At 42.7% G+C, this 14,460-nt stretch overlaps 1 protein-coding gene across 1 annotated transcript in view; it reads left to right on the plus strand.

The window, feature by feature from the left end:
• The first annotated feature begins 7,230 nt into the window (after window positions 1-7,230).
• The window catches only part of PREP (prolyl endopeptidase), a 65,086-nt gene continuing 57,856 nt past the window's right edge, over window positions 7,231-14,460 (plus strand). Inside the window, exons 1-2 of the mRNA XM_079971639.1 lie at window positions 7,231-7,442; window positions 13,381-13,455. Of these exons, the coding sequence (XP_079827765.1) occupies window positions 7,398-7,442; window positions 13,381-13,455 (120 nt within the window). The 5' untranslated portion in view covers window positions 7,231-7,397. The remainder of the gene's footprint in view (window positions 7,443-13,380; window positions 13,456-14,460) is intronic.

Below are 14,460 nucleotides of genomic sequence, written 5' to 3' on the forward strand. Positions count from 1 at the left end.
TCCCCACCTCCAAAACAGGAATAAAAGTGATCCATCAGAGTGGTGTTGAGCATCAATTATTTTTGGAAGCTACATTTGTTTCCGGGATTATTAATGTAAATAACATGCATCTAAACATGAATATTAATGTTTTATTAATATCATGTTTTGCACCTTTAAAACTGTTAATCTGGCAATATGCAGACAGACAAGGTGAGCCCTTCCTTACCTGGAGCTGCAGGTGTGAGCTTTTGTAGGGAACATCAATTATGGCATAAGTGTGTGGGATGAAGGCTCAGCCCTCCATCCAGAATGAGGAGACAAGACTAGTAAACTCTGAACATCTGGGAGTTTCTGGGGAGTTCCACACCATACATTTAAAGCACATGACTTGCACAAAAGAATCCTGGGAACTGTAACCCCCCAATCTACAATTCCCAGCACCTTAACAAACTACAGTTCCATGGATAGGGGACATCATGTGCTTTAAATGTGTGTTGGATGTGCTTTAAATGTACTGTTTGGATCTGCCTTCTGTCTTGAGAGGGGCAGGCTGTTACAACCCTTTTAAACACTCTTGGAAAACTCAATGTGAATTAATGTGCGCTAGTGGGAGAAAACCTTTTGCTATTTTTAAATTAAACATAGCTTTTGACAAACATTTTTTAAAAATCACATACCTTAGCAAAGTTTAATTACTCTTTAATAGTTTACCTTTATATACCACTTCTCTAAGTAATTCATTTTAACAGCTCTGTTGATAATTACTATTCCAGACACTTACCTTACATTGAAGGTGAAAGAAAACCTGTTCACTCTTGTTTGTCTTACTTATGTCTTTTGCAAGACCATTCAACAGTTGCATACTTTACACAAATCTCATACATTATCTGAGGAGAAAGGTCCATTTCTTGACACAATCGGTTTATTCCTCACAAGGTTTAGATAGCATTTATCTTTAAATGAGCTGCAGTCTTTTGCAAGTTCATCTGATATGTTAACAACCCGTATTGCACTTCAGTAAATATTGTACTTCAGCAAATATTGTACAATTCACAACAATAAAGGCAAAAATAAAGTCAGTCAACAGACATGATCATTAACATGTTTTTGTCCTGCATACGCACACAGCTGCAATCTTATTAGTTCAGAAGGAACAAATCATGAGCAGGAGTATATAAATGGATAAAAGAATAAGTGGTTAATGAGATGTAACACACATTTGCACTCTTTGTAAGTCAGAAGAATCCTCAAGAGCATGGGTAGGCAGACTAAGGCCCGGGGGTTAGATCCGGCCCAATTGCCTTCTAAATCCAGCCTGTGGACAGTCCAGGAATCAGTGTGTTTTTACTGTACATGAGTAGAATGTGTCCTTTTATTTAAAATGCATCTCTGGGTTATTTGTGGGGCCTGCCTGGTGTTTTTACATTAGTGGAATGTGTGCTTTTATTTAAAAAGCATCTCTGGGTTATTTGTGGGGCATAGGAATTTGTTCATTATTTTTTCCCCAAAATATAGTCCGGCCCCCGACAAGGTCTGAGGGACAGTGGACCGGCCCCCTGCTGAAAAAGTTTGCTGACCCCTGCTCAAGAGGCTGTCATTTTTGAGCAAAGGAATTAGGTAACTGAGAAAAAGGACTTATTAACCCTTTCAACAGCTATTTTACTGTTCACAACCATTCCCCACACAGGGGGGAAATGAGTACTTACAAGTGTACTATGAGAGGCCTCAGGCCTTCAAATAGTCTAGGCTTTCCCCAACCTGATGTTTTCTATATATTGTTGATGCATAAATAGGCTGAAATAGGCAAGGGAAACTGGATGAAACTTCCTACCATTGACCTCAAGATGGAATCAGAGGCATGGGTAGGATGAACCAGTGCTACACAATGAAAATCCTAATATATTATGACTTTAATATCTAATATAATGTTTACAATGTTACTAATCTTTTCAATTCTTTTAAAAATCACTCTTGTGGAATGCCACCTTTCTGAGACGTCTCTGTCCCCAGCACATTTAGGACTATGACCTTCACCCTACCACCACCTAGACCACTCAGAATCAATGCAGATGGCGTATATAGTCTAGGACCGGGGAGAGAGGAGTTCAAATCCTCTTTCAGTCATGAAGCTTCCTGGAAGTCCTTGAGCAAGTCGCCATCTCTCAGACTAACCTGTCATTTGGTGGATAAATGGGGTGGAGGGTGGGCAAACCATATACATCAGGCATGTCCAAAGTCCATTTTGGGGGCTTAATCTGGCCCGTCGGTCAGTTTAATCTGGCTCCTGTGGCAGTTTATTTCCCGGGGTAAAATCTTAAAAAACAACTTTAATCCTAAAAAAAGATCAACAACATTGGTTGGCCTTTTTTTTTTCCATAATATTTATTAAAATTTTTAAAACAATAAAAAACATACATAGTAACATAGTATTTTCCAATATCCACATTTCATTCTCATCCTAGGACTTCCTCACACCTCTTGTTCCTGCATTCTAAACTCATAAATTTTGCTAGCAAATTATTAAATTGATTCCATTCATATAATATAATTTCCCAAGATTAAATCTCAAATTTTGGAATTTAAAATCACTCTTTTAGAGACTTAATTATAAAATACTTTTTAACCAAAATTTGTCTTTTCTTCCAATTACACTTAAATTTGTATTCTTTATAACTAATTTGTTGAAGCCATATTATTACTAATCTTACATCTTTCTTAACATTCATACAATTTACAATATTTTTGTAGATAATCCTTAAATTTCTTCCAGTCCTCCTCCACCAGTTCTTCTCCCAGGTCTCGGATTCTGCCAGTCATCTCCGCCAGTTCCATATAGTCCATCAGTTGCATCTGCCATTCTTCCAGTGTGGGCAAATATTGAGTTTTCCAGCATTTGGCGATAAGTATCCTTGCTGCTGTCATAGCATACATAAAGAAAGTTCGATCCTTCTTTTGCACACTCTGGCCGACAATGCCTAAGAAAAAGGCCTCTGGTTTCTTAGGGAAGGTATACTTAAATACCTTTTTCAACTCATTATATATCATTTCCCAGAAAACCTTTACCCTAGGGCAAGTCCACCAGAGGTGAAAGAATGTTCCTTCAGCTTCTTTACACTTCCAACATTTATTGTCAGACAAATGGTATATCTTTGCAAGCTTGACTGGAGTCATGTACCACCTATATATCATTTTCATAATATTTTCTTTCAAGGCAAACATTGGTTGGCCTTTTGGTCGGCACCCACAGCCCTTCACTTCATCAGATCTGGCCCTCTTTGCAAAAAGTTTGGACACCACTGATATATATCACCTCAAGCTCCTTGGACATAAATAGTTTGTGCTACTGAGAAGATGAAAACCAACACTTTTGACAAATGATTTAAAGTCTCTCTCTGTTTTGTTGGACTATAACCCCTCCTGAGCTGAGCATACAATACATAGGAAACAGTGGTCAAGAAACTGACACAATAGCACTGTATACTGCCAGCCCCTACCTCAGTGCAATTAAATAAAGCCAACATTGACTACAATCTCCCATCATCCCTACTGGCTATGCTGACTAGGGCTGATGGTAGTTAGAGCCCATCAAGATCTGGAAGAAGGACCACAGGGTTCCCTCCCTGGAGAGTGGAGGATAGCTTGAACTGCTTGCATTGTGCTATGGTCCAGAGATTACCTGAAGGCAGCTCTGCTTAAGTTGTTGTTTAGATTGCATATACACAGGCAGAGAAGCACAGATGCACAAACATGTGTACACCCACACCCACAATGAACATAATAAACCTACTGTTTTCAAAACCTTTTGCTTACCACAAGAGATTTTGGTACAAAGGAGCAAATGCTCTGGAAAGAGTTAATTATTTCATACACTGAAAATTATGTCTATGTATGCAAGATGTCAAGCAAGAATAAACATAAACCAGTTAAAATCAATTAAATAGAAACCACTTAAGCAAGGTTAATTACTGGGAGGGGAACATCTGTAGGCACACTGCCATCAAGCTGGCTGTTCTTATCAAAATGTTCTTAAGATTTTAAATACTAATGTAAAGTATTCATCAGGGCAACCCGAGCACAGACTGCAGTCAGAGAGACAGAGAAACAGTGTGGTTTTGCTGCCACCTCCTGATACATTTCAGAAGCACAAGTTCCATATTAATATATAACTTTTTAAAATAGAATGATAAATTAGATTAAAATGGAAGGAAAATTCTTTAAGAGTTTCTAGTTACTGATATATCAAAATGATCGAATGAAAGGTGAAGATGGAGTGACAGATCTTTAGAGCTAATTTGTAACTCTGGTCCCACCTGAATGCATGTGGAGCAATGAATATAAACTGATAACATTATCAGTAAAACTAGTTAAAAACAACTATTTAATACATTTTTAAAAAATCAAAATCAGTGATGAACTAAAAACAGATTAAAACACATATCACCATTCTACATATCTGGGTATGCTTCTCTAAACAAAAATGCTTTTAGCAGGCCCCCCACCCCTGTGAAGAGTTTATATTTTATACACCTTTTATTGTAAATTTCAGGTACCGTAATATTCAACTCAGTATTTTACTGACACACTGAAATTAATGAACATGAGTAAATTAGATCCATTAATTTCAATAGGTCTACTCTGAATAAAATAGATGACTATCACCCCACGTATTTTGTAATCTATAAAATTATGGTGTGCAGTGATCGTAATAATTTTGTATATTTATACACTATAAAAAATCAATAGGCTGCATTCCTCTATTAAATGTATATCCCATCCATCTCCCAAAGGAGCATAGTATGACACATACTTCTCATGTGGAAAAGGGAATTTCAACAAATATAGCTTGTAATGCAAGCTCCACCTGCTGAAATTCCCTTTTCTTCACAACTAAAGATTCACAAGGTCTCTCTTCTTTGGTACATGTCACCCTAAAAAGGGCTTGGAAGAAAAGGGGTCAAACCTCACCAAATCTGTATAAATTTAAAGAAGCATTTTCTCAGATGTCTCCTTCTAAGGTTACCAGTATTTTTGTCCTACATTTTTCTGAAGGGAAAGTATAATATTAAGTGGAAATTGAACCCCTCCCCCCCCCCGGAAGATTGACCAGATTAGTTCATTGGTATCCATATTTTTTTTACAAAGGTTTCTGTGGTACAATGTCTTAACAATTTTAATTCTAGCAATTTTATTCAGCATTTTCGGATATACAGTACAGAATAGAAACCTAAATGGGCAGGTATATGTACATACATATGGGCACAGAGAAAAAGAAAAATAGGGTTGAAAATAGAAGCTCTCATTTGCCACAGTTGGGATTCACATTGCAATCTTATGTATTTATACTCAGAAGTATATTTTATTGTGTTCAAAGGTGTTTAAAGGTAAAGGGACCCCTGACCATTAGGTCCAGTTGTGACCGACTCTGGGGTTGCGGTGCTCATCTCGCTTTATTGGCCGAGGGAGCCGGCGTACAGCTTCCGGGTCATGTGACCAGCATGACTAAGCCGCTTCTGGCGAACCAGAGCAGTGCATGGAACCGCCGTTTACCTTCTTTACTTTATGACAAATTCAGAAAACCCCTAAATTCACTAATGGTTCCTTGTCACCCCACTTGTCACTGGAAAAAAGTGACAAGTGGGATGCCACAGGGTTCTGTTCTAGACTCGTTGTTGTTTAAAATCTTTATAAACCACTTGGATGAAGGAATTAAGGGGATGCTTAACAAATTTGTAGATACCACTGTACTGGCAGGGAGAGCTGATACCACAGAAGACAGAATCAGGATTCAAGATGACCTTTACAGGTTGGAGAACTGGGCTGAAACTAACAAAATGAAATTCAGTAGGGATACATGTAAGGTTTTGCACTTAGGCAGGAATAACCAGCTGCACCAATATAAGATAGGGGACACCTGGCTTGCCAGGGATGTAGGGGACTTGGTGGACCACAAGCTTAACATGAATCAACAGTGTGATGCAGCAGCAAAAATGAAATAAAATAAAAGAGCTGATGCTATTCTAGGCTGCATCAATTGAAATATAGTGTCTAGGTCAAGCAAAGTAATAGTATGACTTTATTCTGCCTTGGTGAGACCACAGCTGGAATACTGTGTCCTGTTCTGGGCACCACAATTTAAGATGGATATTGCCAAGCTGAAGTGTGTGCAGAGGAGGGTGACCAAGATGATCAAGGGAAAGGAAACCTAGACTTGTGAGGAGTGGATGAAGGATCTGAGTAGCAGCATAGAAAAGAGGAGACTGACAGGAAATAATATGATAACCATCTTCGAATATCTAATGGGCTGTCACATAGAGGATGGAGGAAGCTTGTTTTCTCCTGCTTCAGTGGGGAGTACCCAAACCAATGGCTTCAAGTTACAAGAAAGGAGATTCCGACTAAACACCAGGAAGAATTTTCTGACAGTAAGAGCTGTTAAAGACGGGGGGGGGGGTGCAGTCTCCCACGAAAGGTGATGGACTCTCCATCCTTGGAGGTTTTTAAGTTGAGGTTGGGTGACCATCTGTCATGGATGCTTTAGTTGAGATTCCTGCATTGCAGGAATGACCCTTGGGTTCCTTCCAACTCTACGACTCTATGATAAAGAAGCAAGAGATTAATATTTCACAAAATCATGGTTTATTGTTTCACGTGAACAAGGCTAATTTATCTCTCTCTGAAAGTGATGGGGGAAGTATATATATATATATATATATATATATATATATATATGTATATATATATATATATATATATGTATATATATATATATATATATATATATATATGCAGTCTCTTTGTATTCCTGCATTGCAGGGGGTTGGACTAGATGACATTTGGAGTCCCCTCCCTCGTTCTATGAAAAACGTAGTAGAGCTAGACCTTTTATCAGGCTGACCAGAATACCAAGCACGGCTTCTGAGTTTGCGGGGGGGGGGGCGAGGTTGCGTAAGCACCGTACATTTAAAGCACATTCCCACCCCGACCCCGTCAAGAATCCTGGGAGCTACTGCTGCAAAGGGGTTCAGGTGCGTCGGCGGCGGCCGGTCTCTGAGGGACTAAACTACAGTTCCCAGAATGCCTTGGGAGAAAGCCCAGCTTCGAATGCATGGACGGCATCGGCCATGCTGGCGCTTTACTGCAGGGGGAGCCGCGCGGCCTCCTTTGCCTGCTCCGCTCGCCTCTCTTGCCTCTTGCCGGAGGTGGCAGCTCCTCGCCGGCGAGTGGGAGGGCCCTTTCGCGGCTGCGGCGGCGGCGGCGGAGCTCCAGCCCGCCTGTCTTCGGCTGAAGGGGAAGCCGAGCGGCGCCTCGCCCCACCGGGCCCCTCCTCTTCCTGCACGCCGCCCCATTGCCGCCTGCTCCGCCACGGCGCCTGCCTTTCCCCGCTACCCGCCGCCGCCACCAGCAGCAGCAGCAGCATGCAGCTTTTCCAGTACCCCGAGGTGTACCGCGAAGAGACATCCGTGAGTAGCTCCCTGGCCCCCACCTCCCGCCCCCGGATCCCCCCCAGGAGTCCCGGGCAGCTCCCGTCTTGAGGGCAGCTTCCGGGACCCGGTGGCTTCCTGCCTCCTCGCTTCCTCCTCGGCCACCGGCGCCCCGGTGTGGAAAGGCTTCCCGCATCTATAACACCCTGCGGACTTTCCCCGTCAAGCCTGATGCGGAAATAGAGGTGTTTGAAGGGATGGGTGCAGGTGTGATGCAGGGCCGTGTCCTTTGCACACCCATCCACACACCAGTCTTTCCAACCTGGCCGGTTTGGTCCCAAACCACCGGTGTCGTTTATCTCCTGCCTCTCTCCACTACTTGAGGGTGTGGGGATTGCTGGGGACGGCCGCCGTGGGTTATTTCGGCAGGTGTGGGTATGCCTGGAGAGGATCGGGGGCCACTTTTGCCACCCAACGACACAGCGTGAGCTGCAGAAGTTTAATGTTGGCACATTTTTTGTCTTGCACAATCTACGAGCCCCAAAAACAAGCACCTGCTGCTCAAGCAGGAAGGCATAATTTCCTCAAATCAGATTGGCCAGTAACCAGATTGGCTTGCCTGTATATGCCCTGTAAATAGCTTTGTGCAGCACAGTGGCTCTCCACTGAGGGTGCACAATGGGCTGGGTTAGAATAATAAAATTACAGAACTTTAGAGGCGGAAGGGATGGTTGTGCAGTTGGGGCTGGTGTATGGATAGTGCCACTTGGGAATTCTGAAAATCAAGCCGTGTATAAATCTCTAAAAGAAACAGATGGTGTTTCCTTGCAAGCAGAAAAGAAAGGACTTAACCCACACTTCCTCTTGTCCTGCTGCCCCCCGCCCCCCCCCCCCCGTGAAAACCACACTTCAGCACTCCATCAGAGTAAATGGCAGTTCAGGTTTTTGTTCAGGTTTTCCCTTGGAAAGGAGCAGGGCAAGGGGAAAACCACTCCAATCTGTGCCTAGGAAGCATAGGGCAATCAGGAAACTCCTCGGACACATGCTTTCTAGGCATGGCACAAGCAGAAGTGTGGGCGAGCCCTGATTTAGAGCTGTTGGAAGCTGTGACCCTCAAGATGAATATTTTGTTACAAGCCCTGTCATTCCTGACCATTTGCCCTGCTGGCTGGGACTGATGGGAATTGGATCTTGCAGACCAAAGATTCTCATCCCTGGTCTAGAGAGACTACCTCTTAATTCTTTGTAGCACAAGTTCTATTAATTTGGGAGCTTGTACACCCACACCCCGCTTACCATGTTCTTGTAGTTTTGTGTTGGAAATCTTAACTGGAAGGTTGACAAACAATACCTGTTAACAGCTTTGTTGTTGTTGTTTTGTCGTTTAGTCGTGTCCGACTCTTCATGACCCCATGGACCAGAGCACGCCAGGCACTTCTGTCCTCCACTGCCTCCCGCAGTTTGGTCAGACTCATGTTCGTAGCCTCGAGAACACTGTCTAACCATCTCATCCTCTGTCGTCTCCTTCTTCTTGTGCCCTCAATCTTTCCCAACACCAGGGTCTTTTCCAGGGAGTCTTCTCTTCTCATGAGGTGGCCAAAGTATTGGAGCCTCAGCTTCACGATCTGTCCTTCCAGTGAGCACTCAGAGCTGATTTCCTTAAGAATGGATACGTTTAATCTTCTTGCAGTCCATGGGACTCTCAAGAGTCTCCTCCAGCACCACAATTCAAAAGCATCAGTTCTTCGACAATCAGCCTTCTTTATGGTCCAGCTCTCGCTTCCATACATCACTACTGGGAAAACCATGGCTTTTACAATACGGACCTTTGTGGGCAAGGTGATGTCTCTGCTTTTTAAGATGTTGTCTAGGTTTGCCATCGCCTTTCTCCCAAGGAGCAGGCGTCTTTTAATTTCGTGACTACTGTCACCATCTGCAGTTATCATGGAGCCCAAGAATGTAAAATCTCTCACTGCCTCCATTTCTTCCCCTTCTATTTGCCAGGAGGTGATGGGCCCAGTGGCCATGATCTTCGTTTTTTTGCTGTTGAGCTTCAGGCCATATTTTGCGCTCTCCTCTTTCACCCTCATTAAAAGGTTCTTTAATTCCTCCTCACTTTCTGCCATCAAGGTTGTGTCATCTGCATATCTGAGGTTGTTGATATTTCTTCCGGCGATCTAGCCCAGCCTTTCGCATGATGAATTCTGCATATAAGTTAAATAAGCAGGGAGACAATATACAGCCTTGCCGTACTCCTTTCCCAATTTTGAACCAATCAGTTGTTCCATATCCAATTCTAACTGTAGCTTCTTGTCCCACATAGAGATTTCTCAGGAGACAGATGAGGTGATCAGGCACTCCCATTTCTTTAAGAACTTGCCATAGTTTGCTGTGGTTGACACAGTCAAAGGCTTTTGCATAGTCAATGAAGCAGAAGTAGATGTCTTTCTAGAACTCTCTAGCTTTCTCCATAATCCAGCGCATGTTTGCAATTTGGTCTCTGGTTCCTCTGACCCTTCGAAATCCAGCTTGCATTTCTGGGAGTTCTTGGTCCACATACTGCTTAAGCCTGCCTTGTAGAATTTTAAGCATAACCTTGCTAGCGTGTGAAATGAGTGCAATTGTGCGGTAGTTGGAGCATTCTTTGGCACTGCCCTTCTTTGGGATTGGGATGTAGACTGATCTTCTCCAATCCTCTGGCCACTGCCAAATTTGCTGGCATATTGAGTGTAGCACCTTAACAGCATCATCTTTTAAAATTTTAAATAGTTCAGCTGGAATATCATCACTTCTACTGGCCTTGTTATTAGCAGTGCTTTCTAAGGCCCATTTGACTTCACTCTCCAGGATGTCTGGCTCAAGGTCGGCAACCACACTACCTGGGGTATAGGAGACATCCATTTCTTTCTGGTATAATTCCTCTGTGTATTCTTGCCACCTCTTCTTGATGTCTTCTGCTTCTGTTAGGTCCTTTCCACTTTTGTCTTTTATTATGGTAATCTTTGTATGAAATGTTCATTTCATATCTCCAATTTTCTTGAACAGATCTCTGGTTTTTCCCATTCTGTTGTTTTCCTCTATTTCTTTGCATTGCTCGTTTAAGAAGGCCTTCTTGTCTCTCCTTGCTATTTTTTGGAAATCTGCATTCAATTTCCTGTATCTTTCTCTATCTCCCTTGCATTTTGCTTGCCTTCTCTTCCCCGCTATTTGTAAGGCCTCGTTGGACAGCCACTTTGCTTTCTTGCATTTCCTTTTCATTGGGATGGTTTTAGTTGCTGCCTCCTGTATAATGTTAAGAGCCTCCATCCACAGTTCTTCAGGCACTCTGTCCACCAAATCTAAATCCTTAAACCTGTTCCTCACTTCCACTGTGTATTCATAAGGGATTTGACTTAGATTGTATCTTACCGGCCCAGTGGTTTTTCCTACTTTCTTCAGTTTAAGCTTGAATTTTGCTATAAGAAGCTGATGATCTGAGCCACAGTCAGCTCCAGGTCTTGTTTTTGCTAACTGTATAGAGCTTCTCCATCTTTGGCTGCAGAGAATATAATCAATCTGATTTCGATGCTGCCCATCTGGTGAAGTCCATGTGTAGAGTCGTCTCTTGTGTTGTTGGAAAAGAGTGTTTGTGATGACCAGCTTGTTCTCTTGGCAGAACTCTATTAGCCTTTGCCCTGCTTCGTTTTGAACTCCAAGGCCAAACTTGCCAGTTGTTCCTTTTATCTCTTGACTCCCTACTTTAGCATTCCAATCCCCTATAATGAGAAGAACATCCTTCTTTGGTGTCATTTCTATAAGGTGTTGTAAGTCTTCATAGAATTGCTCAATTTCAGTTTCTTCAGCACTAGTGGTTGGTGCATAAACTTGGATTACTGTGATGTTAAAAGGTCTGCCTTGGATTCGTATCGATATCATTCTATCATTTTTGAGATTGCATCCCAGTACAGCTTTCGCCACTCTTTTGTTGACTATGAGGGCCACTCCATTTCTTTTACGGGTTTCTTGCCCACAGTAGTAGATATGATGGTCGTCCGAACTGAATTCGCTCATTCCCGTCCATTGTAGTTCACTGATGCCCAGGATGTCAATATTTATTCTTGCCATCTCATTTTTGACCACCTCCAACTTACCCAGGTTCATGGTTCTTATATTCCAGGTTCCTATGCAATATTTTTCTTTACAGCATTGGACTTTCCTTTCGCTTCCAGGCATATCCGCAACTGAGCGTCCTTTCGGCTTTGGCCCAGCCGCTTCATCAGCTCTGAATCTACTTGTACTTGTCCTCCGCTCTTCCTCAGTAGCATGTTGGACGCCTTCCGATCTGAGGGGCTCATCTTCCAGCGTCATAACTTTTATATGCCTGTTGTCTTTGTCCATGGAGTTTTCTTGGCAGGTATACTGGAGTGGCTTGCTGGTTCCTGCTCCAGGTGGATCACGTTTGGTCAAAACTCTCCACTATGACCTGTCCATCTTGGGTGGCCCTGCACGACATAGCTCACAGCTTCTCTGAGTTATTCAAGCCCCTTCGCCATGACAAGGCAGTGATCCATGAAGGGGGTTAGCAGCTTTACTTTTCCATGATATGGAAAAAGCAGTGCCTTGTATGAAGGAAAACAAAAATCATAAAATAACCAAAGAATTTGACCAGCCTTTAAATTATAGATTTAATTGTACTCCCCATTTCTTAAAATCTGTGACTCTGTTCCAATTATAACATTCTCAGGCTATTAGGCTACAGAAAATAATACTTTTAATAAAATATTTCATTAGGCAGAGAAGGGTCAAGCTTGCTCTGCCCTGTGCTGGTAACAAACATTCCAAATGCCTTTTGTAAATAAAATTGCTGATATTGTTCAGAAGTCCCTCCCAGAGTTTTACGTAGTAGAATTTCACTAGCAACAAAAGAACTTCCAGCCATACTGCAGTCTTTTATAACCTGTTAGCGGAATGTTGCTCATTTCTTTAGGCTAGATATATCTTCCCTCACTGAAGTACTAGCTTTTAATATGATGGAAGTTGGGAGTCCAATCTGGAGAGCCACATGTATAGGCTTTGCATGGAGGACGTTCTCCCAAGTTCAGGTGCTGACATCCTCACCTAAAACATGAGTGGTTAACCACTTGCTCTCCAGATATTGCTCAACTCCCATGAGGATGATGGGAGTTTTGGTCCAGCAACATTTGGAGTCCCCATCCCTGCCTATTGTCCTTTCAGACTGCTATGATACCTGAATCCTTCTAGTGCTTGCTGTTTAGTGCTATAGCACCAAACCAAGAGCACAAGCATTTTCCCTTGCAGATGCACCCAAATGTCCTGTTCCAGCAAGTGTGACTCATTTCTGGAATTAGAAATCCCTGAACATGTCTACTGTGTTGAGAGCACAATAGGCAGCTAGTTAGGGAGTGAAAAGCCATACAGTACATCCAAGGAGACACCTGTGGCTTCAGTATAGTGATTGCAGAAGTCCTATCTTTGGGTTTTGTTCCAAACTGCTGTTGTGTTTTTAGAAGCCCTTAATAGTACAGTGGACCCTCGGGTTACGTTACGTTTGGGTAATGTAACTTTCGGGTTGCGAAAGTGGCTCCTCTAGATGCGGACTTTTCAGGTACATACGGAGCCCCGGAACAAATTAAGTTCGTATCCGGAGGGTCCACTGTATTGATCTCCATTTCCCATCTTTTTCCCATGCCAAGTTATAATCAGTGGCTAAGAGTTCTCTCTTTTGTTAATAAAAACAGAAGGTCCAAAACTACATCGGCACATGAATTCTCTGGGTTGGTTATGCTTGATTAACTTCATTTCTTTGGAAGAGACTATTATTCTGCTGTCAGGGCAGCTTGATGAAATTAGTTGCCTATTGCATCCTCCAGTTTTCAGCAGTGTATTAAGCTGTAATAACTTATTTAATGCCACTAATAAAGCGATTGTAAAGCAATCTTTTAAAAAACAAATCTCTCTCTGTATATTTTAAAACCAGGTGGACGACTATCATGGCTGTAAAATATGTGATCCGTACAGATGGCTTGAAGATCCTGATAGTGAACAAACAAAGGTAAGCCTTTCTTATAATTCTGGACATCTTGGGGCAAGTGCCTTTGCAGTGTAGAGGTGCATAGTACTGTTCAAATGGGATACTAGTCTCAGGTAAAACATCAGGCAAAAACTAGTTTTCTGCTAATGATCATCTTACACCAGAAAGGTTTGTGTTTGTAGGAAGTCTTACTGGTCCACAGGCAATTGCTGTGATTGGAGTACAGTGGTACCTCGGATTACAGATGCTTCAGGTTACAGACTCCGCTAACCCAGAAATAGTACCTCGGGTTAAGAACTTTGCTTCAGGATGAGAACAGATATCGCAGTGCGGCGACAGCGGGAGGCCCCATTAGCTAAAGTGGTGCTTCAGGTTAAGAACAGTTTCAGGTTAACAGCGGACCTCCAGAACGAACTAAGTTCTTAACCTGAGGTACCACTGTAATGTTTTTGTTAGTTGTGCAGGGTAGAAATGTTTGAATGACACAAGTCCCTGGTTCAGGACCCCTAGTATTTACAGTGGGGTGGCTTCCCTAGACTGTATGTCTCACAGCTCATGGTCAGAGCACAAGCTTTGGATGCAGTGGTCTCGGGTTCGGTGCCTTGGAGCTCCGGCTGAAAAGATGGGATGGGACTGAAAGTCTCAGTGATGGAGCACATGCTTTGCTTGTAGAAGGCACCAGGTTCTATTCACTACATCTCCATTTAAAAATATTAGGGGAGGATCAAATGTCATTGAGAGAGCAAAGGTCCCAGGTCCAATCCCTGGTATCTCCAGGTGGAACTGGAAAAGACTTATCTGAAACCCTGGAGAGCCACTCCCAGTCAGTGTAGGCAATACTGAACTAGACTCGGTGGAACAGTGGTATGACTCAATGGCCATATTCACATGTAGTGGGAGTGCTCAAGATACAGTTTGTTTCAGCCTTAATGTGCAAATGTTTCACACTGGTACATGTAGCCTGAGCTCTTGCACTTTGCTCCCCTCTGCAGGGAAACAAACCATGGAGCAATTGGTTTAGTGTTG

The sequence above is a fragment of the Podarcis cretensis genome (assembly GCF_951804945.1).
Source record: "Podarcis cretensis genome assembly, chromosome: 3".
In the NCBI taxonomy this organism is placed as follows: Eukaryota; Metazoa; Chordata; class Lepidosauria; order Squamata; family Lacertidae; genus Podarcis; species Podarcis cretensis.